Source organism: Myotis brandtii, unplaced genomic scaffold (genome assembly GCF_000412655.1).
Source record: "Myotis brandtii unplaced genomic scaffold, ASM41265v1 scaffold329, whole genome shotgun sequence".
Lineage (NCBI taxonomy): Eukaryota > Metazoa > Chordata > Mammalia > Chiroptera > Vespertilionidae > Myotis > Myotis brandtii.
Window position 1 is genome coordinate 340,415 of NW_005362676.1, and position 23,475 is coordinate 363,889.

General features: G+C 54.3%; 1 protein-coding gene across 1 annotated transcript in view; it reads left to right on the forward strand.

Moving 5' to 3' along the window:
• The window catches only part of OTUD7A (OTU deubiquitinase 7A), a gene marked incomplete at its 3' end in the record, with an annotated part of 77,451 nt that overhangs the window by 48,008 nt on the left and 5,968 nt on the right, over nucleotides 1–23,475 (forward strand). The window contains exons 5-11 of the mRNA XM_014543564.1: nucleotides 17,768–17,862; nucleotides 18,714–18,806; nucleotides 19,591–19,745; nucleotides 20,116–20,242; nucleotides 20,964–21,253; nucleotides 22,448–22,549; nucleotides 23,334–23,461. Coding sequence (XP_014399050.1) covers nucleotides 19,595–19,745; nucleotides 20,116–20,242; nucleotides 20,964–21,253; nucleotides 22,448–22,549; nucleotides 23,334–23,461 — 798 coding nt within the window. The remainder of the gene's footprint in view (nucleotides 1–17,767; nucleotides 17,863–18,713; nucleotides 18,807–19,590; nucleotides 19,746–20,115; nucleotides 20,243–20,963; nucleotides 21,254–22,447; nucleotides 22,550–23,333; nucleotides 23,462–23,475) is intronic.

Consider the following 23,475-nt stretch of genomic DNA (forward strand, 5'->3'; position numbering starts at 1 on the left):
ACCGCGGCCCACAGCACCGCTCCCTCGCTCGCTCGCTCGCTCCACTGGGTCTGGCTGGACAGCAGGCAAACCGTTCGTGCAGTTTGGCTGTGAACCCGGAGGCCTTCCCTAGCGTCTTCTCCCTGGAGGAGGAAAAAAAAAAATTTGCATCGACTGTGCTTTAAATGCTCCTTTAAATTGGGGAAATGTCAGTGACGTCATCATTAACAAAAACTTTCCTTCATTGGACACAGCCGCTCGCGCTTCCCCTCCCCTCCTCCCTGGGTAGCGGTTGCAGCCCTTGGAGAAGCCTTGCGTCCGTCGGATCCGCTCTCTGCCCGCTGAGCTCCAGCACCTCGCACAAGTGCAGCGCGTTTTCTTTTTTCATTTATGGGCTGGAGATGGATCGATGTGAGGGGAGCCGGAGGGAAACTTGTCAGCTCCCGGCAGAGCTGGAACTGCTTCGGCCACAGCACAAGGGCCCAGGGACAGTCATGCATGACCCTGTCGCCTGCCTGGCCTGAGATTTGTAAATGACAGTGGGTCGTCGAGAGCCGGGGATAAAAATTGTAAAGATAGTCCATTGGGTGGGGCAGGTGATGTGTCCAGGAAGAGGTGGACAGTGTCGCCCAGATCTTCACAGGCCTTGGCAGCTTCAGGGAAACCTCTAGCTCTCCTTCCTTCTCGTCGCCGCCCCCCAGCCCCCAGGATGTATCAGGGAACAGCCTGCCCCGAAAAAGGGGGTGTCAGCCTCTCTGTGTCTGTTTTTAAGTTCGCACATTTGTTTCTTTATTTGTTAATCCGCAGCCGAGGGTATTTTTCTGTTGGTTTTTAGAGAGAGTAGAAGGGAAGGGAGGGGAGATGGGTTGCCTCCCCCACCCACCCCGACCAGGGCTAGGGGTTGAGTCTGTAACCTTGACTGGAATCAAACCCGGGACCCTTCAGTCCGCAGGCTGATGCTCTATCCACTGACCCACACCAGCCCGCGCTTCTCTGGGGCTTTTGTGTCCTCACCACAGTAGCTGTGGGTCCCACCAGCGTCCAAGGCCAATTCAACACCCAAAGAGGGCAGAGAGCGAGCAGGGCCTGCAGTGCTCCCTACAGCACCCCCGGTTCTGGGGGACCCCTCCCCCCACTCAATGTGGGGAGCGGGCCATCGTGATGGTGCCTGAGGGTGTTCCATTAGTGCCGACCATCATGGAAACGAAAGGAAGCAGGTCCCAAGGCGGTCTGAACGCCTGCTCCAGCCTGTCATTTCCCAGGGATGCTCCATGAGGGACAAGAATATTGACATTTTTGTATTTAATAATGAATGACCACTCCCCGTTGGTTAAAATGCACTTGCCTTGCCCGGCCACTGTGGCTCAGTGGTTGAGCATCAGCCTACGAACCAGGAGGTCACAATTCAATCCCCGGTCAGGACACATGCCCGGGTTGGGGGCTCGATCCCCAGTGTGGGGCGTGCAGGAGGCAGCCAGTTGATCCATGATTCTCTCTCGTCATTGATGTTTCTATCTCTCTCTCCCTCTCCCTTTCTCTCTGAAATCAATAAAAATATATAAAAGCAATAATGAAATATGCATGCCTTCCATCACCAGAGTAGCACGGCGGTCTGTAAGGAATGCAAAACCACCTGCCACGCAGAAGTTAGAGTCTGGTCAGGGACGCGCAACTCCCGACTCCCGGACGGGCGTGAGGGGGCAGGAAAGCTGTGGTTTACCACAGGCCCGTGGCATTCCGGGTGCCCATGGGTAGAAGCTGTTGCTTTTTTAAAATATATACATATTTTTATGGTACATGCCCTTGACCAGAATTGAACCCGGGACCCTTCAGACCACAGGCCGACGCTCTATCCACTGAGCCACACCAGCCAGGGCGAAGCCATTGCTTTATGGAGTCTTGCCGGGTCTGGCTCTCAACTGGATTCTGTGTGGCAGGTGTCCCCTGAGGGAGGGACTACTGAGGCCCTGAGCCCTGGTGGGGGCGGCACTGGAGTTGGGGAGCCCCTGAACCCTGTGTTCGCCTCGTGGAGGAGGGGGAGGCACCCCCTCTGAGGCAGGCAGGGTGTCCATGTGCCTCCCTCTTGAAGGCGCCACATGCATCTGCCATGGCCAGGCTGGGGAGGCGGGGCCTGGTAGCAGAACTGTCTCCAATGTGTGTCTTTTTGGTGACTTTGCCCTGTTGAGTGTTTGTTGTTTGTTTGTTTTTAATCCTCACCCGAGGATATTTTCCCATTGATTTTTAGGGAGAGGGGAAGAGAGGGGGAAAGACAGAGAGAGACATCGATGTGAGAGAGACACATCGGTTGGTTGCCTCCTGCACAGGCCCCCGACCAGGGCCCAGACTGGGGAGGAGCCTGCAGCCGAGGTACGTGCCCTTGACTGGAATCGAACCCAGGACCCTTTGGCCTGCAGGCCGTCGGTCTATTTACTGAGCCAAACCGGCTAGGGCTACCCTGTTGTTTACAGTCGCTTTAAAATGTGGGCTCTTAAGTCACGGGTGAGGTTTTCCTGCGATTGAAGTGTTTGTTCTCCATGAAGGAAATTGGTTGTTAAGGCTCTGGGCTGTGAACCCTTTAGAAATGGAGTCTGGATGCAGGTTCGGCCCCTGGCCCCGGTCAGGGCACATGTGGGGGTGGCAGATAGAGTGTCTCTCACATCGATGTTTCTCTCTCTCTCCCCGCCCCTCCCTCCCTTCCACTCTCTCTTTAAAAAAATAAAATAAAAGGAAAGAAAGCGAGTCTGTGACACCCGTCTGGCCGCAGACCCCGTTATGTTCACCTGTGGTGGGTGGAGATCTCACCACGATGCTCCTGGTCCACTCCCTGTGCTGCTTGTGACAGTAAATACAGATGCGGTCTTTCCAGCGACATGCTTAGCGCCCGCCCTCACTTCCGGAAACCCCGCAGGAAAGCAGTCCCTGCACACCCTCTCCGTCGCCTTCCGTTCCAAGAAGCCAGCACGGCCTGGGCTTTTCTTTTTCTTCCCTTTGGATCTTAAGGTCATGGATTTCCGGTCTTAGGCCCCGGCAATAAAGGCTGAGTCAGCTCCCGCGCTGGGCCAGCAGGGGGCGTGCTCCACGCGGCTGGCGCTGGCGGACCCCCACCTGAGCCACCTCGGGAGGGACCGCCAGGTTGGGGGGCCTGTGCATGCTTGTGCGCCGGTGCGCGCACAGGGATGTGTGTGCGTGCACGCGCGGGTTGGGGGGATGGAGCAGACAGAAGGTGGGGCGCATGGGGGGGGATGGAGCAGACAGAAGGTGGGGCGCGTACTTGAACAGCCCGTGGTGGTGGGCCTCCCTGGAGGGGGAGGGAGATGCTTTAGTCAGTGGCTCCGTGTGGTGTCGTGGGAGAGTGGCGGCTGGTTCCTAGCCGCGGAAGGGAAGGAGCTAGTTGGCCTGGCGCGGTGAGGGCTTGAGGGTGCCAGGCCCTGTGCTGTCTGGTCTGGGTTTGACGCCTATTGACCTGAAACCCCTGGCACCTCCCGGGTTCGTTTGCAGCCTCGCCAGGATCGCTGGCCTCACGCAGGGTGTCTCCGATGGAGACCAGCAAGTGTTCAATCACCGGGCGTTTCTTTGGCCATAAAAACAAAAAACAGGCCCAGGCGGTGTGGCTCGGTGGTTGAGCATCGACCTAGGAACCAGGAGGTCACGGTTCGATTCCCGGTCAGGGCACGTACCTGTGTTGCCGGCTCCATTCCTAGAATGAGGCGAGCAGGCGGCCCCCGATCCATGATTCTCTCTCATCACTGATGCTCTTCTCACTCTCCCTCTTCCTTCCCCTCTGAAGTCGATCAAAATATATTTTACAAAAAGAAAAAGAAAACAAAAAAAATGGGAGACGAGGTAGCTGTGCTTTTCCCAGGAGTGTGTTTCTGGCGTCAAGCGAGGACCGGTTCCTCGCCTGCAGGTTCCCACCGTGGCCGCTCCTGGCGGGACGGGGCCTGGGAGGGAGGTCCTGTGCGCAGGGGCGTCTTGCCCAGTTGGGATGGTGTTTCCCACGGGGGCGGGGGGGGGTGAGCACTGCAGTGTCTGGGGAACCTGCCGAAAATCAGACGCCTCTCTCTTCCCACGGAGCCCCCATGCGAGAGGGTAGCCATCACCCCCTGAAGAGGAGTGATTTTCTACTAAAGAGCTGCCCCTACGCCATGCCTGGGTATTGCCTTTTACTTCTTATTCTGTCGAAAATGCATGGGAGCCCTCGTCGGCGTTGGCTCAGTGGATAGAGCGTTGGCTGGTGAACTGAAGGGTCCCAGGTTCGATAGGCTCGATTCTGGTCAAGGGAACATATCAGTTGCAGGACTGATCCCTGGCCTTGGTTGAGGCACGTGCTGGAGGCAGCCAATCGATGATTCTCTCTTGTCACTGATGTTTCTCTCTCTCTCTCTCTCTCTCTCCCTTCCACTCTCTCTAAGAATCAATGGGAAAGTATCCTCAGGTGAGGATTAGCAAAAAAAAGAAAGAGTAAAAGCAAACTATTGCTTTCAGGGGGCAATGGGAATGATGTGTTTTGAGCTTTGGGCTGAGCGAGGCTCTGCACTTTAATTGGCTGCAGGGAGAGGTGCCACTAGATTTTAAAAACAAACCAACAGGTGGCTATTTGTACTGGTTTCAGAGAGGAAGGGAGAGAGAGAGAGAGAGAGAGAGAGAGAAAAATCAATGATGACAGTCATCGATTGGTGGGGCCCCTGACTTCTTCTACCCAAGTCGACTTCACTTATCCTGGGAACAGTCTGGCAGGTGCTGTGCTCACCATGCGCCATCAGAAAGGGCGCTGAGGCCTCGGGGCTCCTGGGAGGGGCCAGTCCAGGCGAGACCCCACTGCTCAGCGTGCGGGGTTCGTTATTACAGCATCAGTATGTGGCTGCATTTAAATTCAATTCCTGCGTGTCCGACGTGATTGGAGGGCCGGGAGCATGGACACGGGCGTGGACGATCGTCTGTGCATGGCCCTGCTGTCCCCATGGTGACAGGGAGGGAGCGCCCAGCCTGGAGAAGGCCCCCTCCTGGCTCCAGCCCTCACTGCGGGCCCATTCCCTAGGTCGTCATTTCACGCGTCGAAGGAAGACACGCAGCTGCCCGACCTGTGATGTTCCCATTTCACCTCATGGTTCCATGCAACGTAGCTCCTTCGTTTTCTCCAAGGACCGACCAGTCATTGCTGAGGGGAATGGGCCCATTCCCTAGGTCGTCATTTCACGCGTTGAAGGAAGACACGCAGCTGCCCGACCTGTGATATTCCCATTTCACCCCACGGTTCCATGCAACGTAGCCCCTTCGTTTTCTCCAAGGACCGACCAGTCATTGCTGAGAAAAAAAAAAACAGTGAGAAAAATGAGATGCCTCTTCACCATATTTGTGTGCGTGTCCCTGGTCGAGGGAAGACGGACACGTTAAGTCCTTACGATTAGAAATGAGTTGTGTGGAGAGCGTGCGTCCGCCTGGCTCCTCCTCTCCTGCAGGAGACGTCCTGACTACGTCTCGGAGGTGCCCGTTCAGAACTGGCTCTCCTTCTGTGTTTGTTCAAGGCCCCGAGCAGTCCTGCGGGAATTAAACCCAGAAATCGGATTAGCGTCCCGGAATTGCTGCTCCCCGGGAGCTCTGATGGGGCGGCGTTGAGAACACCCCAGGCAGTTCCCAACCTTAGCCCCACGTCGCCAGGGTGGGGAAGAAGCACAACCCAGACCACACGGTGACCCACAGGAGCGGGACGCGGTTGTCCTGCAGCACCGAGTTCAGGCCAGGAAGTGATCCTTTCACCCGGCTGGTGTAGCCCAGCGATTGAGCGTCCACCCATGAACCAGGTTCAGATTCCCGCTCAGGGCACAGGCCCAGGTTTCGGGCTCAATCCCCAGTAGGGGGCGTGCAGGAGGCAGCTGATCCGTGATTCTCTCTCATCATTGATGTTTCTCTCTTTCTCCCCCTCTCCCTGCCTCTCTGACATGAATAAAAAGGAAAAAAAAGAAGCGATAGTTTCCTCTTTTCCATTATATGTATACATCACAGTCACTGAATGCAGTTGTAGGCAATGTAGCTACATCTATCTGACAAGACAAATTATTGCACACTAGATTTTGTTGTTGTTAATCCTCGCCCAAGAATATTTTTTTCTCATTGATTTTGAGAGAGTGGAAGAGAGAGAGAGAGAAACATCGATGTGAGAGAGACACATCCATTGGTTGCCTCATGCATACACCCCAACCAGGGCCGGGAGATGGATCCTGCAACCCAGGTATGTGTCCCTGACCGGGAATCAAACCCATGACCTAACGGTGTACAGGCCGACACTCCAACCACTGAGAAACCCCAGCCAGGGCTGCACATTAGATTTTCAAAACCCTTCTCTCTGCCTCCCTTTTCCGAGTCTGGTTTACAGAAGGGCCTGGAAGGGGGAAGCATTTCCGTGCCATCCACGCTGCACAGCGGGGTCCGTCCCCCCGGGGTCAGCGGGTGGGCACGCGCCCTGTCCACTCTGACGACACTGGTCCTAGCAGACATAGGGATTCCTTGCGCTCGTGTGTGTCTCCTAGATTCCTTGCAGGTGGAATATATTTCTCTCTCTAGGTCTCTCTCTCTCTCTCTCTCTCTCTCTCTCTCTCTCTCCCTTTTCATTGTTTCGGGGGCTTTCAAAGAAAGTATGGAGGAGTAAGCCATTCCCTCGAAGCGGCTGTGGCGGATGGCTTTGTGGGTGCTGGGGGTGCTGCTGACAACCGTGGGGGGCTCCGTGTGTGTTGAGAAGGAGATGAGGGTCAGCGTTTCCCATCGGAGCTGGGCAGGGTCCAGTGTTTGTCACTCTGGGGATCCTTTTCCAAGAAGAGTTGTTGTGTCCGGCCGGTGTGCTCAGTGGTTAGAGCGTCGACCTATGAACAGGGAGGTCACAGTTTGATTCCCGGTCGGGGCACATGCCCGGATTGCAGGCTCCATCCCCAGTGTGGAGCGTGCAAGGAGGCAGCCGGTCCATGATTCTCTCTCATCATTGATGTTTCTCTCTCTCTCTCTCTCTCTCCCTTCCTCTCTCTGAAATCAATTTAAAAAATTTTTTTTAAAAAAAGGAGTTGTTGTTTTGCTCCTGAACGCGTCCTCACAAAGGCCCTCTGTGAGATGAGACGAGCTATTGTGTTAGAGATTTGGCATTGCCCCGGCCCCAGGCCCTCCCTGCACAGCAGCCTGGGGCAAGGAGGCACATGGGTGCCTCTGGCCCCGGTCCCCTCGGCCGCTGAGGCCCGGCCCTACCCCGATCGAGTCCCAGCAGCCAGGGACTGACCACCCGCCTGTGTCTCGGAAACCTCTGTGGCCTGTGGACATCAATCAATAAAGCCTCAGTGAACACTTCCTGCGCTAATCACTAAAGAATATTAAATGGAGGCCATCAGTTCTCACCAGCAAGAGTAGCCACTGCCCAGCCGGCGTGGCTCAGTGGTTGAGCGTTGACCTATGAACCAGGAGGTCACGGTTCAATTCCTGGTCGACACATGCCCGGGTTTCGGGCTCGATCCCCAGTGGGGGACGTGCAGGAGGCAGCTGTTCTATGATTCTCTCTCATCATTGATGTTCTTTCTCTCTCTCTCTCTCTCTCTCTCTCTCTCTCCCTCCCTCCCTCCCTCCCTTCCTCAATCTCCCCCTTCCTCCCGTCCACTCTCTCTGAAAAGCAATGGGAAAAATATTCCCTGGTGAGGATAAACAAAACAAAACAAAAAAATAAATAAAGAGACTCTACTCATCAAGGCTCATTTGTATTTTGTCTTTTTGAGGAAAATGCTTACAGGGTTCTCGTCACATCGGGGGTTGCTCTTGGCAGATGAAGGCTCCCAAGAGCAATTCCCCGCCCCCCAGGAGATGGGTGAGCGCTGTGTGTCTGAGGCCCTTCTCTGGGGCGTGTGCCCCTGGGCCATCAGGAGGGTGACCCTGGGGCAGTCTTCCCTGCTGCCGGCCTGGTTCTCTGTCCTCTCGTTCCCCTTGCTGAGTGAGGCCCGAGGCTGCACATGGTGAGGACATCGGTCAGGAGACCCGGGGCTGGTGATCCGCAGTTTCCTATCCTAACCCCAGCCCTGCCCTCGGGGTCCCCGTTAGTTCCAGCAGCTGCCACGTCAGCCTTGGGGGTCTTCGGGGCCAAGTGGCAACTGTCCACCCATCTTTTTTTATATATATCTATATATTTTTATTGCTTTCAGAGAGGAAGGGAGAGGGAGAGCGAGAGACAGAAACATCCATGATGAGAGAGAACCATGGATCGGCTGCCTCCTGCACGCCCCCTACTGGGGATGGAGCGCACAACCTAGGCATGTGCCTTGACCGGGAATCGAACCCCGACCTCCTGGTTCCTAGGTGGACGCTCACACACGGAGCCACGCCGGGGCCGGCCGGGCTGTCCACCCATCCTTTGGAACTCGATGCATTTGGGCTCTGCTTCTGCGCCATGCTGGCTCCGGTCGTAGAGACGCTTTAAATAGGGAAGTGGCGGCCGTGTCACTGGCGGCTTCCCGGCACCAAGTAGGTCAGGGTGTTGTCACAGTTCCGACAGGATCGCAGGTGAGTCACCGTGCGTTTGGGGAGTCACAGGTCCGTGCGCAGTTGCAATCTGGTTACGTAGCCTCCTCAACCCAGGTCTGCCGGCGTCCTCCAGCCCTCTCCTTCCCCCCGTCCCCCCTCCCCCACCCCCTGTGACAGAACCACAACTAAAACAGCCATCGGAGGACTGGCTGGCCGCCCACAGAGGCTGGCCCTCTCTGCTGGCTGGGAAAACTCTGTCCCCTTCCCGCTTCGCTGGTAGGAAAAGCCACGTCCTGGGGGTGCACAATGGTTAGCGCATCGACCTGTGGACCGAAGGGTCTCGGGTTCAATTCCTGGTCAAGGGCGTGTACCTGGGTTGCAGGTTCCATCCCTGGTCCAGTCGGGACACATGTGGGAGGCAACCCGTTGATGTGTCTCTCACATGGATGTTTCTCTCTCTCTCTCTTCCCCTCCTTCCCTCCCTTACACCGTCTCAAAAAAAAAAAAAGTCAGTGGGAAGAATATATATATCTCATCGAGTGAGTATTAACCAAAAAATAAGCCATTTTTAAAATGTGAATTGCAGATAAATATCGGATCATGTTTTAATACAAACTTATCCCAAATATCTGCATGGGACATACGTATAGAAAACATGTGTTGTTTATCTGCAATTCAGATTTCACCAGAAAATCCTGTCTCTTATATCGGACAACCCTCGCTTTTTAAAAAATGTTTTTTTCTCTACTCCGAACCCGGCTCATTCTCATTCAAGCAAAACGTAAAAGTTATAGAAAATGTCCAATTCTGTGGCAGCTGTTTTATTTAGTCTAAGACGAGGAATGGCCTTTTCCTGGCAGGTGAACATGATGGCAGACCTTGTATAATTACTATTTTTTCCCTTGTGGGTGCCTGTGGTGGGGTGTTCAGCCCTGGGCAGGGTAATGCCCCTCCTAGGACTCTGGTCTGTGCCCTGAACCCCCGATGCCCACACCTTCTATTTGCAGGCATCTCACTCCGTTCGTCTTGCCACAGGGCCTAATTATGCAAAGAGGTTCTTGCTCGCCCGCATTCACACCTCAGTCCTATCTGTGATGGCCCTTTTATTTTATTTTTATTTTTTGTAATGTTTTTATTGATGTCAGAGAGAAAGCGAGAGGGAGAGAGGGATAGAAACATCAGTGATGAGAGAACCAGCGATTGGTTACCTCCTGCACGCCCCCTCCTGGGGATCGAGCCCACAACCCGGGCCTGTGCCCTGACGGGAATCAAACCGTGACCTCCTGCTTCACAGGCCGATGCTCAACCACTGAGCCACACCGGCCGGGCACAAAAAAATATTTTATGTGAATACAGTTGTCAAGTGTAGAAATCTGAGAATCAATGGCAAATGGGGAAAAGTGAGTTCAGTTTTCACAAGGCATGAAGAAAATGACCCCCTAGAAGCTGCCACTTTGCTTTTGGGGTGGGGGCTGCCCAATGCATCCCTACCCAGAACCCCACGTTCCTTGGGATCTTACAAATGCAGCAGGACGTGGACAGGCCTTCGTGTTGGCTGCTGGTAAACCGACCGTGATGGTTTCTTGGACTTGCCTTCAGAGGCGTCTGGCTCTCACGCAAGCAGTAGCTCTAGTCTAGCTGCTTGTGGCTGGGCTGTCCTCCCAGTGGCCTCGGGCGCCCTGAGCAGCCAGCACCACCAGCAAGAGCTGGGGCGCCTCCTTCTTGGGTGAAACATCCAGCAGACGGGAGAACAGTGCCCGCAGCAAAGTGGTTGGAGCTCACTGCTCGGTTTTGTCAGCCACTTGGAACGGAATCAAAGCGAAAGGGCACAGAACAGGGGCTGGTTCAGTGGACCCAGGATGCCCAAAGAGGGAGAGAGCAGGCCCGGCCGGGTGGCTCAGTGATTGAGCATCGACCTATGAACCAGGAGGTTACGGTTCGATTCCCGGTCAGGGCACATGCCCGGGTTGTAGGCTTGATCCCCAGTAGGGGGCGTGCAGGAGGCAGCCGATCCATGATTCTCTCTCATGATACTTCTCTCTCTCTCTTCCCCTTCCTCTCTGAAATCAATAAAAATATATTTTAAAAAGTCAATGGGGAAAAAATACCCTTGGGTAATGATTAACAAAAAACACACAAACCAAAAAGAAAAAAGGAAAAATTTTTTTAAAAAATTTTTTAAAAGGATATGGTGTATACACATACACACAATATGAAATATGAAATGATTGATACAGAGTCCTGGTGACTTTCTTTTTTAAAAGTATATATATTTAAATATATTCAATAAAAATATTAATTTAAAAAATACAAAATATATTGCAACCTGTGCATGTGCCCTGACTGGGAATCGAACCGTGACCTCCTGGTTCGTAGGTCGAGTTCAACCACTGAGCCACGCCGGCCAGACCTGGTGACTTCCTTATTTCCTTGGCGCTCTTCACCTGGCACGGAGGGGAAGGTAAGGGACGGATGTCGGTGGGTGGCACCGTGCTGGGCCAGCCTCTGCCGCGCTTCACCTCCGCAAGGACACGGAGCGACTGAGGGGGCAGTGGATGTCCCGATGCGGCCGTATTTAGCCAGACCGCCCTGAGTACGGAGACCAAGGCTGTGGACAGATCCTCTGCCGCGTGCCAGGACTCGGACAGCTCACTGCTGTGAGCCCTTGTGAATACTCGCGTTGAATCAGACTATTGAATGTCAACATCCAGCCAGCTCGGAAGTGAATACGCGTTCAGAGCCTGGTCGAAGATGGGTGGTGAACCGCCAATCTGTTTAACTGTACAGCCCGGCCGGTGTGGCTCAGTGGTTGAGCGTCGACCTATGAACCAGGAGGTCAGGGTTTGGTTCCCGGTCAGAGCACATGCCCCTGAGGGCTCCACCCCCAGTAGGGGGCGTGAAGGAGACAACTGATCCATGTTTGTCATCATTGATGTTTCTTTCTCTCTCTCCCTCTTACTTCTTCTCTCTCTAAAAACCCATTTTTAAAAAACATATAAAAAATAAAGAATGAGTGCTGAATTTAGTCAGATATCATTAACAAAAAAAAGATGAGGACTCTGACTTCAAGGTTTCTCATAATGTGTGCGTTACCTTCCTGGCAGTCTTTTGAAACACCATCTCCAACAGCGAAGAAACGCGTCTCTGAACTTCAATGGGGTGTGTTTCCTTCTTCTTCTCTGTTTTGCTGTCACATCTTCACTTCCCTTTCTTTGTCCATAATGAAAAAACGCTGCTCCCTCCCCAAATGCTGAGTGTGCGGTCGGGAACACCTGGTGCGCTGGCATGGGGAAGGTGAGGAGCGTTGCTATGGAAACGAAGCAGGTGAAGGGATGCAGGATCCGAGGTGAGAGGTGGCTGAGGAGGGCCTCTGGGAGGAGACGCTCAGATGAGGCCCAGATGCCGGGCTGGAGGCAGCCGGCCAGGGGCTGGGCTGGGGGGTCCTGCGCAGCATGGGTGGGGCCCGTTCCGGAAACAGAACAGAGGCCTTGTGTTGGGGTGCCCTGCTCTGTTGGTACTCGAGCAGGGGGTGTTCCTACTGCACCATCCTGTCCCCGCTATATTCTTCATGCCTTGGACCGTGTCTTTGTTTTTCTGCCTACCTAACCAGCTTTTAGGACTGTCTGGAAGATTCGCAATGAATGTATAAAGCTAGATGAATGGATGGATGAATGAATGAATAGGTCGAAGGATGGATGGATGGATGGATGGATGAAAGACTGGGCACACTGAAGGTGTCAGGTTCATGACATATCACAATTTATGCCATGAGCTGCGTTTTATGTTTCATTTTAATATTTTTAAAATAGATTGCCTTGCCCAGCTGGCCTGGCTCAGTGGTTGAGCATCGATGATGGAGAAACAGGTTGGCTGCCTCCTCACGTCCCCTACTGGGGATGGAGCCTGCAACCCGGGCTTGTGCCCTGACCGGGAATCGAACCGTGACCTCCTGGTTCCTAGGCTGACGCTCAACCGCGGAGCCACGCCGGCCGGGCCGGCCTGCAGTGTCTGACCAGGTGGGTACAGGGTATATTGTCTCCGTTCCTCCGGAGGCCGGTCCGTTTAAGCATCCTATCTCCCGGGCAGGAATCTCCTGGTTTGGTCCCTGGCTGCTTCCCTCTTCCTGTTCAGGCCTCGGCCACCTGTCTGGAGTGGCCCTCACACATGTAAGACCTGAGCAGCGTCGGTGGTCGGGATGGTAGGTGGATGGGGGAGTGAAGGGGTGCGCAGCCCTGAGACGCTGGTAGGAAAGAGAAGCGCGTCGCCTCAGTCCAGGGATGGCACGTCGTGTTCCAGCAGGGCCCCCAGCTAGTGACAGCGTGGGGCAGGTGGCCGGCCCTCGCTGCGTCCAGGTCCCCGCTCTGGAGTAAGGACAGCGCGGCCATTGTTGTGAGGGCCGATGGGCCACCGCGCGGCCTTCGATCTGGGCCAGGGCGGTTCATATCAGCGCAGAGACTCTGCCTGATCCCCTACTTCTGTGTCTGTCTCCTCACATTGTGCATGTGCACACACACACACTGTTCCACATGGAAACACACACACACACACTGTATCACATGGAAACACACACACACACTGTACCACATGGAAACACACACACACACTGTACCACATACAAACACACATATACTGTACCACACAGACACATAAACACACTAACACACATGGTGTATCACAAAGACACACACCACACAGACACACACAACATATGCTACACACATATGCACACACATCCCACACACACACACCACATAACAGGCTACCCCCCCACACACACATACACACATCAGCCCACCCACATGGAAACACAAACACACACTGTACCACATACAAACACACATATACTGTACCACACAGACACATAAACACACTAACACACATGGTGTATCACAAAGACACACACCACACAGACACACACAACATATGCTACACACATATGCACACACATCCCACACACACACACCACATAACAGGCTACCCCCCACACACACACACATACACACATCAGCCCACATCCACGTCTAATCAATCTAAAGGTCTCCATAGCTCATTTTCTCAAATGTCTGCCACTCTGTCCGCCTCTTCTCATTTCTGCTGTCCTGGCTGCAGTCATCGCTGTCTCTCCCTGACCTGAAATACTATTATCTTTTCCACCAAATGTAATTTAAATTGCTCCTAATGGCAGGGCTGAGACGGGCGGTTAAATCCAGCATCCCCCTCTGCAGCGCCCAATCTGTGTCTATTGTGTTTTCAGCTGGCCCTGGCCCTCTCTCCCCCGTTTTTGGATTTGTATAAAATAGAAATCTGAGGCATTTATTTATGTGAGTTCCATTAAAATATCTCAAACCACTTGGCAGTGTATAAATTTGCAATTGTGTCAAGTGAGCATCTAGCCATTGTTTTGGGGGGTCAGGCACATGGATGACCCCACCTAAGGGTCACTGGTGAGTCAGCTGTGCTTGTAGTAACGTGTATTTTTTATTGATTTCGGAGAGGAAGAGAGAGGAAGAGATAGAAACAGCAATGATGAGAGAGAATCATTGATTGGCTGCCTCCTGCAAGTCCCCTACTGGGGATTGAGCCCACAACCTGAGCATGTGCCCTTGACCAGAATGGAACCCGGGACCCTTCAGTCTGCAGGCCGACGCTCTATCCACTGAGCCACACCGGCCAGGGCTGTTCCCGGCCCTGGTTGGCATGTATCCCTCAAGTTGTTTGAAGTGTCCGCTGGACCGTTACGCTCCAGGGGCAGCAGGGCCAGTAGCACGAGTCGGGATACAGTGAGCTCCAGCCTCTACCACATCCTCTCTCTGGGCCAGGCACCCTTGACATCGTCACACACATTTTCTGATCTCTTCTCCTCAGTAACCACACGCGGAAGGTGTCGTTTCCATCCTCATTTTACAGAAGTCGACGTTAACTAACTTGCCCAGGCGTTGGCAACGGAAGGATAAGAACCCTGGCCATAGCTGCGCCAGTTGGAGTGTCCTGGTGTTCCAGCACCTGGGGCAGCGCCCGGGGCAGTGTCTATAGATCCAGGACCTGTGTCAGTGCCTGTAGTTTCAGCACCTAGCACAGTGGCCTGTGGACTCAGCACCTGGGGCAGTGTCTCTACATCCAGGACCTGTGTCAGTGCCTATAGCAGCGGTTCTCAACCTGTAGGTCGCGACCCCTTTGGCGGTCGAACGACCCTTTCACAGGGGTCGCCTAAATACATCCTGCATATCAGATATTTACATGACGATTCATTTAACAGTAGCAAAATTACAGTTATGAAGTAGCCACGAAAATAATTTTATGGCCGAAACCGGTTTGGCTCAGTGGATAGAGCGTCGGCCTGCGGACTGAAGGGTCCCGGGTTCGATTCCGGTCAAGGGCATGTACCTGGGTTGTGGGCACATCCCCGGTGGGAGAGGTGCGGGAGGCAGCTGATCGATGTTTCTCTCTCATCGATGTTTCTAACTCTCTATCTCTCTCCCTTCCTCTCTGTAAAAAAAATCAATAAAAAAATATATAATAAATAAATAAATAAATAAATAATAAAAAATAAATTAATTTTATGGTTGGGGTCACCACAACATGAGGAACTGTATTAAAGGGTCGCGGCATTAGGAAGGTTGAGAACCACTGGTATAGTTTCAGCACTTAGGACAGCGGCCTGTGAACTCAGCACCCGGGGCAGCGCCTATAGTTTCAGCAGCTAGGACAGGGGCCTGTGGCTTCAGCACCTGGGAGAGCGTGAACTCAGCACCAAGGACCGTGTCTGTCGATTCAGCACCTGGGACAGCGCTCATGGTCCAGGGTCTGGGCTTGTCTGTCGATTCAGCACCTGGGACAGCGCTCATGGTCCAGGGTCTGGGCTTGTCTGTCGATTCAGCACCTGGGACAGTGTCTGGACTCAGCCCCTAGTTCAGTGGCTTGTAGATCCAGCAACCAAGACAGTGTATATTCAGCACCAAGGACAGAATCTATGGGTTCAGGGCCTGGGACCCCACCTGCTTTTCTGCCCTAGACAGGAAGGAGCAGGAGGTGGGGTATGGGCGTGGTTTCCGTGGTGAGGTTGGGTTTGTTGCGACAGGCATGGAGGGTGAAGACCCTCCATTAGATGCATGCCTCTCTCTTCTCCCTCTGCTCGGCTGTCCCCTGTTCTTGCATTACCGTTGCTCCTTGGGGTGAGCAACACCCCCACCCACCTTGCTACCTGGCCACCAGTCTGTTGTCCATTGACCTGGGGACATACCTAAGCCCTCACTGGGCAGAAAACCAACAAACAGGTAAGACCGAAGCTTGAAGATAAGGAAGTGTTTCCATTAAAATATCATTCTCGTTTGAGCGTTTCTTTGTGTTGCTTAAAGACTCCAGATCTTAGCTTTTTCTTTTACTTTTTAACTTAATTTTTGTTGAAAGTATTACAGGTGTACCCATTCCCCCCCCCCCCAATTGACCTACTCCACCCCAACCTCCTGTGTTATTTGGAAGCAGGTCTCACGAGGTATTTAGAAGGGTGTGCTAAGTTTTTTCGGTGTACGGGGATTTGCTGAGTTATCTGCCTAACCTAACTGTGGCATGGCCAGAGAACATAGTGTGTGTGATTTAACCCTTTGACTTTTGTGTGATATGCTTCACATCCCAAAATACAATAACTTTTTTATTTTTAAATAACGTAAGTACTATATTGCCACCCATTGTCATAGAAAAGCTCAATTGGTAAATATTTTATAAGTGTTCCATGTGCACTGAAAACATTTGGTAGTCGTCAGCTCTTGAGAGTATAAAATTCTATATGTCCTTTGGGTAAAGTGTGTCAATGGCAAGTTCAGGTCTTTTCTGTCCCTGCTCCTATGACGTGTGATTTTATTATTATGAAGCAGTGCTCTTCATCACCGGTGAATGCCCTCGGCCCCAAAGCCTATTCTGTCTGACAGTGATCGGCCCCCGCAGTTTTCTGCTGATTGCAATTTGCATAGTGTGTTCCTTTCCCACCGTCTTAATTAAAAAATTATTGATGTGAGAGAGGAAGGGAGAAGGAGAGAGAGAGAAACAACAGTGATGAGAGAGAATCGTGGATCGGCTGCCTCCTGCACGCCCCACACTGGGGATCGAGTCCGCCACCCAGGCATGTGCCCTGACTGGGAATCGCACTGTGACCTCCTGGTTCATAGGTCGATGCTCAGCCACGGAGCCCGCCGGCCGGGCACCTGCCTTTTAAATGTCACCTTTTCTGTATCTGTACCTTGCAGACATCTTCCACAGACACAGTGTTGGTGAATTTCTGTCCTCAGTCTGCCAATTTATCGCTTCTAACTGGAGCATCTGGTGTCTTTACATTTAATTTAATTAGTGGCACATGTAGGTTAGATCCACCCATCTCATCTTGGGCTTGCTCCTTGCTTCACATCTGCTTTCTGCCCCTCTTGTTTATTGCCTTCTTTTCATGCCTGTAAAAAACCAGCTTTTGGGAAATATGTCAAGAGCTCAACCACTTCTCACCACCCCACGGCTGCCGTCCTCACCCGGACCATCCCCCTCCCTCGGCAGGAGCCCATGGCCTCCTGACTCATCGCCTCGCGCCTCTCCTGCCACCCACTCCCCACCCTCCCTCGACCATCTGCTCTCGAAGCAGCAGCCAAAGTCAGCTTCTCACCATGGAAGCTCCCTCATGCTCGGCCTCAGCTCCAAAGGCTGCCATGGCCCTGGCCAGTGTGGCTCCGTGGATAGAGCGTCGGCCTGTGGCCTGAAGGGTCCCGGGTTCCACTCCACTCAAGGGCACATGCCCAGGTTGTGGGCTTCATCCCCAGTAGGGGGCGTGCAGGAGGCAGCCGATCCATGATTCCCTCTCATCATCGATGTCTCTATCTCTCTCTCTCTCTCCCCCTTCTTCTCTCTCTCAAATAAAATCAATAGAAACGTATTTTTAAAAAAATAAAATGGGGTAGTAGCCAAAAGCAAGTATTCTAGGAGAAAAGCACGGGGGTGGGGTGGGGGAGGGAATACTTAGAAGTGAGGAGTGCAAAGACCCCACGCGGCCATAGCACTGACCTGGCTGCCCCTGCTAGTTCTCAGGGAAGCAGGAGGCACTGGGCGAGCCGCCCTTCTGGAGCCAACCAGCGGGGGGCGGGGGGCACAGCGGGGGGAGGGAATAAAGTCGAAGAGTCGGGCGTGCTTGTTGGCGACGCTCCAGGAACTCACACAGTGACTCTTAGGTAAGGAGACCCGGGTGCTGACAGCCTCCCCCACGGAGGAAGTGGGAGTGAGCGGGACAGGTCGCAGGGTGAGCCCTCGGGAACTGTGTCATTTGCAGGTCATGTAGCCGTGGAGGAGCCCGAGGGACTGAGCAGGGGCTGCAGAGTGGCAGGAGCCCAGGTGCAGTGCTGACCTAGGAGAACATGGCGCCAGGTGAGCTCGGCAGGTGGGCACAGCCAGGTGGCACAGGCTGCCGGCCAGCGTGGCTCCACGGTGGAGCGTTGACCCATGAACCAGGAGGTCACAGGTTCCATTCCCGGTCAGGGCACATGCCCGAGTTGCAGCCTCCATCCCCAGTGCAGGGTGTGCAGGAGGCAGCCGATTCATGATTCTCTCTCATCATGGATGTTTCTCTCTCTGTCCCTCTCCCTTCCTCTCTGAGATCAATACAGACATTTTTTAAAAAGAAAAGGCATTCTGACACACGCTGCCACGCAGGTGAGCCCTGAAGACGTTATGCTGAGCTAACTAGGCCACTCACAAAAGGACACATGTGACACACGTCACCTCTGTGAGGTTCCCAGTGTCGTCAGCACCAGCCCCAGAAGGCAGAACGGCGTCGCCAGGGGCCGGGGCGGTGACGGGGAGTTCGTGTCCAGTGGGTGCCGGGTTTTCGTTTGGGGAAGATTTAAAAAATTCCGGAGGTGGACGGTGGGGGTGGCTGCTCAACAGCAGGAATGCCCTCCGTGCCACCACGTTGTGCACTTACAGAGGGTGAAACGGTAAGTCGCGTGTTACATACGTGTTACTGCAATAAAGAAAAAAAAGCTGAGATGCAGTGTGTTGCTGTGGTGTGTGGTGGAAGGTTAAGCAGAGTGGGCTGTGGAAGGTGGAAGGTGGAAGGTAGGTGCTGGCTCACACGAGGGACGGTGAGAAGCCCCGGAAGCAGGGAGCGGTGTGGCCGAGCCCCACAGGCAGCCTCGTGGAGTGAGGAGAGGCCACGCCTTCCCCACAGGCCCAGGGTGCGGAGAGTAACGAGCTCTTGTCTCTGGTTTGTCCCCCAGGTGGCGGTGACGAGAGAACAGACTCCAGGCCGAGGCTCTGGGGCACGGACGGAGGGAGGAAGCCAGTCTCTTAGTTGGTGCCATAAACATCAGGTCCAATCATTTTCTTCTTTAATATATTTTTATTGTTGATAGTTTCACAGAGATCTCCCATTTTCTCCCCCTTCCCCCCCTCCTCCAATAATTTTATTTTTAAAAATAATATTTTTAATGATTTCTGAGAGGAAGAGAGAGAGAGAGAAACATCAGTGATGAGAGAGAATCATGGATCGGCTACCTCCTGCACGCCCCCCACTGGGGACCGAGCCCACAACCCAGGCATGTGACTGGGAATCAAACCGTGACCTCCTGGTTCGTAGGTTGACGCTCAACCGCTGAGCCACGCTGGCCGGGCAGGTCCAATAGTTTTCTCACTTTCTAGCTACACCTCACAAAAGTGCCCCCCGGAGGAGCCTGGCGACTTGCACTGTTATGATTTAACGTCTGACATGGAGAATCAGGGCGTTGTCCCAAACCCAACCCAAAACTACGTCCCAGTAGACCTAGCCGGTGTGCTCAGTGGATAGAGCGTCGGCCCCGGGACTGACGGGTCCCAGGTTCGATTCCCGGTCAAGGTCACATACCTCGGTTGCAGGCTCCGTCCCCGGCCCTGATTGGGGCCGGTGCAGGAGGCAACCAGTGGATGTGTCTCTCTCACATCGATGTTTCTCTCTCTCTCTCCCCGCCTCCCTTTCACTCTCTCTAAAAATCAATGGAAAAGTAACCTTGGACAAGGATGAACACTATATATATATATAAATCCCCCAGCAGGCGGGAGGGGCTCCGCGTGCCCCAGGCACACGGCCGCGCCCTGACCCCGCTCCCCGCCTTCCTGCAGATGGATGGTTTCTAGCCTGCTCCCCAACCCCCCCTCGGCCGAGTGCTGGGCGGCCCTCCTGCGCGAGCCCATGACGCTTGATATGGACGCGGTCCTGTCAGACTTTGTTCGGTCCACGGGGGCAGAACCTGGTCTGGCCAGAGACCTGCTGGAAGGTAGGCCCCTCCTCGCCCCCCACCTCCCTCTCGGGAGCCCCCCCCACCCGGGCGAAAGGGAAGAGGCCTGTCACTGGGCAGCGGTGGCACGAGGACTCTTTAGAATGTAAGAGAAGGCGATGGTGGGGACATGATCTTCGCTATTTTTAAAATATATTTTTATTGATTTCAGAGAGGAAGGGAGAGGGGGAGAAACATCCGTGATGAGAGAGAGTCACTGATCAGCTGCCTCCTGCTGGGGATGGAGCCCGCGACCCCAGCATGTGCCCTGACCGGGAATCGAACCATGACCTCCTGGTTCCCAGGTCGGCTGACGCGCAACCACGGAGCCGCGCCGGCCGGGCCACCTCCCGTCCTTTCTCGTCCACAGGCAAGAACTGGGACCTGACGGCCGCCCTGAGCGACTATGAGCAGCTGTCTCGCCCCACCCAGTGCCTGAGCCCCGAAGTCCGCCTCCTGCTCAGGCTGTCCCCTGAGAACCCCTTCCGAGCGTCTGGGTTTCCCATTTTAAACTCAAAAGAAAAAGTAAAACTCTGAGCAAACGTCTAAAGAAAAATTGGGGCCTGGCTGGTTTGGCTCAGTGGATAGACCAATCGGCCTGAGGGTTCGATTCCGGTCAAGGGCATGTACCTTGGTTACAGGCTCCTCCTCAGCCCATGCAGGAGGCAACCCATCGATGTGTCTCTCTCACATCGATGTTCCTCTCTGTCTTCCTCTCTCTCTCCCACTCTCTCTAAAAATCCATCAGCTCGATCCCCAGTAGGGGGCGTGCAGGAGGCAGTGGTTTGGCTCAGTGGAAAGAGCGTCGGCCTGTGGATCAAAGGGTCCTGGTTTCGATTCCGGTCAAGGGCATGTACCTTGGTTACAGGCTCCTCCTCAGCCCGTGCAGGAGGCAACCTGTCAATGTTACTCTCTGTCTTTCCCTCTCTCTCCCACTCTCTCTAAAAATCCATCAGCTTGATCCCCAGTAGGGGGCGTGCAGGAGGCAGTGGGTCCCTGATTCTCCCTCATCATATTATTAATTTTCTTACTAAGACGATTCTAATCGCTTGGGTTGTCTAACTCTATAGTCCTAGCATCTGAAATCATTTCACATTCTTTCCATTTACACAACGAAATCCATGTGTCTCCTGTTGCATTAGGTCACACACGCGAGCACACGCGCGCACACACACTCACAACCCGCCGACCTGTGGTGACTGAGCGTTGAGTTTGATTCTGTTCGCCGGGACCCAGCGTCCCAGCCGAATTAGAACCTCCGTCTCCCCCCACCCCTTTCCCCTCTGCAGAAAAGCGCCTGTCCCGAGGCATCTCCCACGCCAGCTCGGCCATCGTGTCCCTGGCGCGGTCCCACGTGGCCAGCGAGTGCAGCAGCGAGCAGTGCCCCCTGGAGATGCCCATCTACACCTTCCAGCTGCCGGACCTGAGCGTGTACAGCGAGGACTTCAGGAGCTTCATTGAGCGGGACCTGATCGAGCAGGCCACCATGGTGGCCCTGGAGCAGGCAGGTGAGCGGCCGGCCTCACTGACCACAGAGAGCAGGAGAGATGGTGTGGCCCTGGAGCAGGCAGGTGAGCGGCCGGTCTCACTGACCACAGAGAGCAGGAGAGACAGTGTGGCCCTGGAGCAGGCAGGTGAGCGGCCGGTCTCACTGACCACAGGGAGCAGGAGAGACGGTGTGGCCCTGGCTGGTGTGGCTCAATGGTCAGAGTGTCCGCCCACGCACCGAAGGGCCACGGGTTCGAGTCCTGGTCAAGGACACATTGCTGGGTTGCAGATTCTATCCCCGGTCCTGGTTAGGGTGTGTGTGGGAGGCAACCAATGCTGTGTCTCTCTCACATCGAAGTTTCTCTCTCTCTTCTTTCCCCTCTCTCTTCTCTCTAAGCATATCCTCGGGTAAGAATTAAAAAATAAAAGAAAGAAAAAGTCAGAGTGTCCGCCCACGCACCGAAGGGCCACAGGTTCGAGTCCTGGTCAAGGACACATTGCTGGGTTGCAGATTCTATCCCCGGTCCTGGTTGGGGCGCGTGTGGGAGGCAACCAATGCTGTGTCTGTCACATCGAAGTTTCTCTCTCTCTCCTTTCCCCTATCCCTTCTCCTCTCTAAGCATATCCTCGGGTAAGAATTAAAAAATAAAAGAAAGAAAAAGTAGCCAGAAAACCCTCTAGCCGGTGTTGCTCAGTGGATAGAGCGTTGGCCTACGGACTGAAGGGTCCCGGGTTCGATTCTCAGTCAAGGGCACATGCCCAAGTTGTGGGGAGTGCAGGAGGCAGCCAATCCATGATTCTCTCTCATCATTGATGTTTCTCTCTCTTTCCCTCTCCCTTCCTCTCTGAGATCAATAAAAATCTATTTTTAAAAAGATGGAAACCCCTGAGGTTTATGCCAACGTAGCAAACACACTCCCGCTGGTGCCGCCGGCTCCCAGCCTCTGTTCTGAAGTGAGCTTCTTGCCCGGCTGATGTGGCTCGGTGGTTGAGCATCAGCCTATGAACCAGGGGGTCATGGGTCAATTCCCCATCAGGGCACATGCCTGGGTTGCGGGCTCCATCCCCAGTGTGGGGCGTGCAGGAGGCAGCCGATCCATGATTCTCTCTCCTCATGAATGTTTCTATCTCCCTCTCCCTCTCCCTTCCTCTCTGAAATCAATAAAAATCTATTTTTTAAAAAGAATGCAGACTAACGCGAGCTTCTGCCGCAGGTCGCCTGAACTGGTGGTCCACGGTGTGCACCAGCTGCAAGCGGCTCCTGCCTTTGGCCACGACGGGCGACGGGAACTGCCTCCTGCACGCGGCCTCCCTGGGTGAGCTCCTCCGATGGGAATGGGGACAGTGCCCGGGGCCAGCGCCCAGGCCCACTCTGGGCATGGGGAAAGCACAGACACCGCTCAGCAGAGCCACGCGCCTCGCTGCCATCGGGAAGAGTCCCCAGCAATCCCGCTGTTCTTGCCAAGTGCCAGGCCGGTTTAGGGGTGGGGTGTGGGGTGGGGAGCGCGAGACATAGAAAACACACGAGGAAAGACCTGTCGTGATAGAAGGAGGCCTGAGTGGAACTGCCCAGATGGGGATCTAGAGAAATCAAAGGGGACTTCCTGGAGGAGGCAGGGTTTTACTGAGACTCGAGGAACTTGAAAGCGTGGGAAAGAGGCCCGGCCGCTGTGGCTCAGTGGTTGAGCATCGACATATGAACCAGGAGGTCACGGTTCGATTCCCGGTCAGGGCACATGCCCAGTCCGGTTGCAGGCTTGTAGGAGCATGCTGGAATCAGCCAATGATTCTCTCTCATCATTGATGTTTCTCTCTCTCCCCCTCTCCCTCCCTGTCTCTGAATTCAATAAAAATACATATTTTTTTAAAGGGGACATTCCAGGCAGGGAGCCCACGTGGGTAAAGCACGAAGGCGGGAATTTACAGGGCATGTGGCGGCCGGGAGCGCTGCAGGCAGATCGCAGGAACCCAACAGTGAGGGGTGGGTTAGCTCTGTGCGCGCAGACGACGTGGGAGGCGCGCCATTAAGTCTGGGTGGCTGGTGCCCCCTCCCGGCCTGTCCCCCTCCTCATGCACGCCCGGTCCCCGCCCCCGCTGCAGGCATGTGGGGTTTCCACGACCGCGACCTGGTCCTGCGGAAAGCGCTCTACACCATGATGCGGACGGGGGCCGAGCGGGAAGCCCTGAAGCGGAGGTGGCGGTGGCAGCAGACGCAGCAGAACAAGGAGGTGGGTTCCCGCCG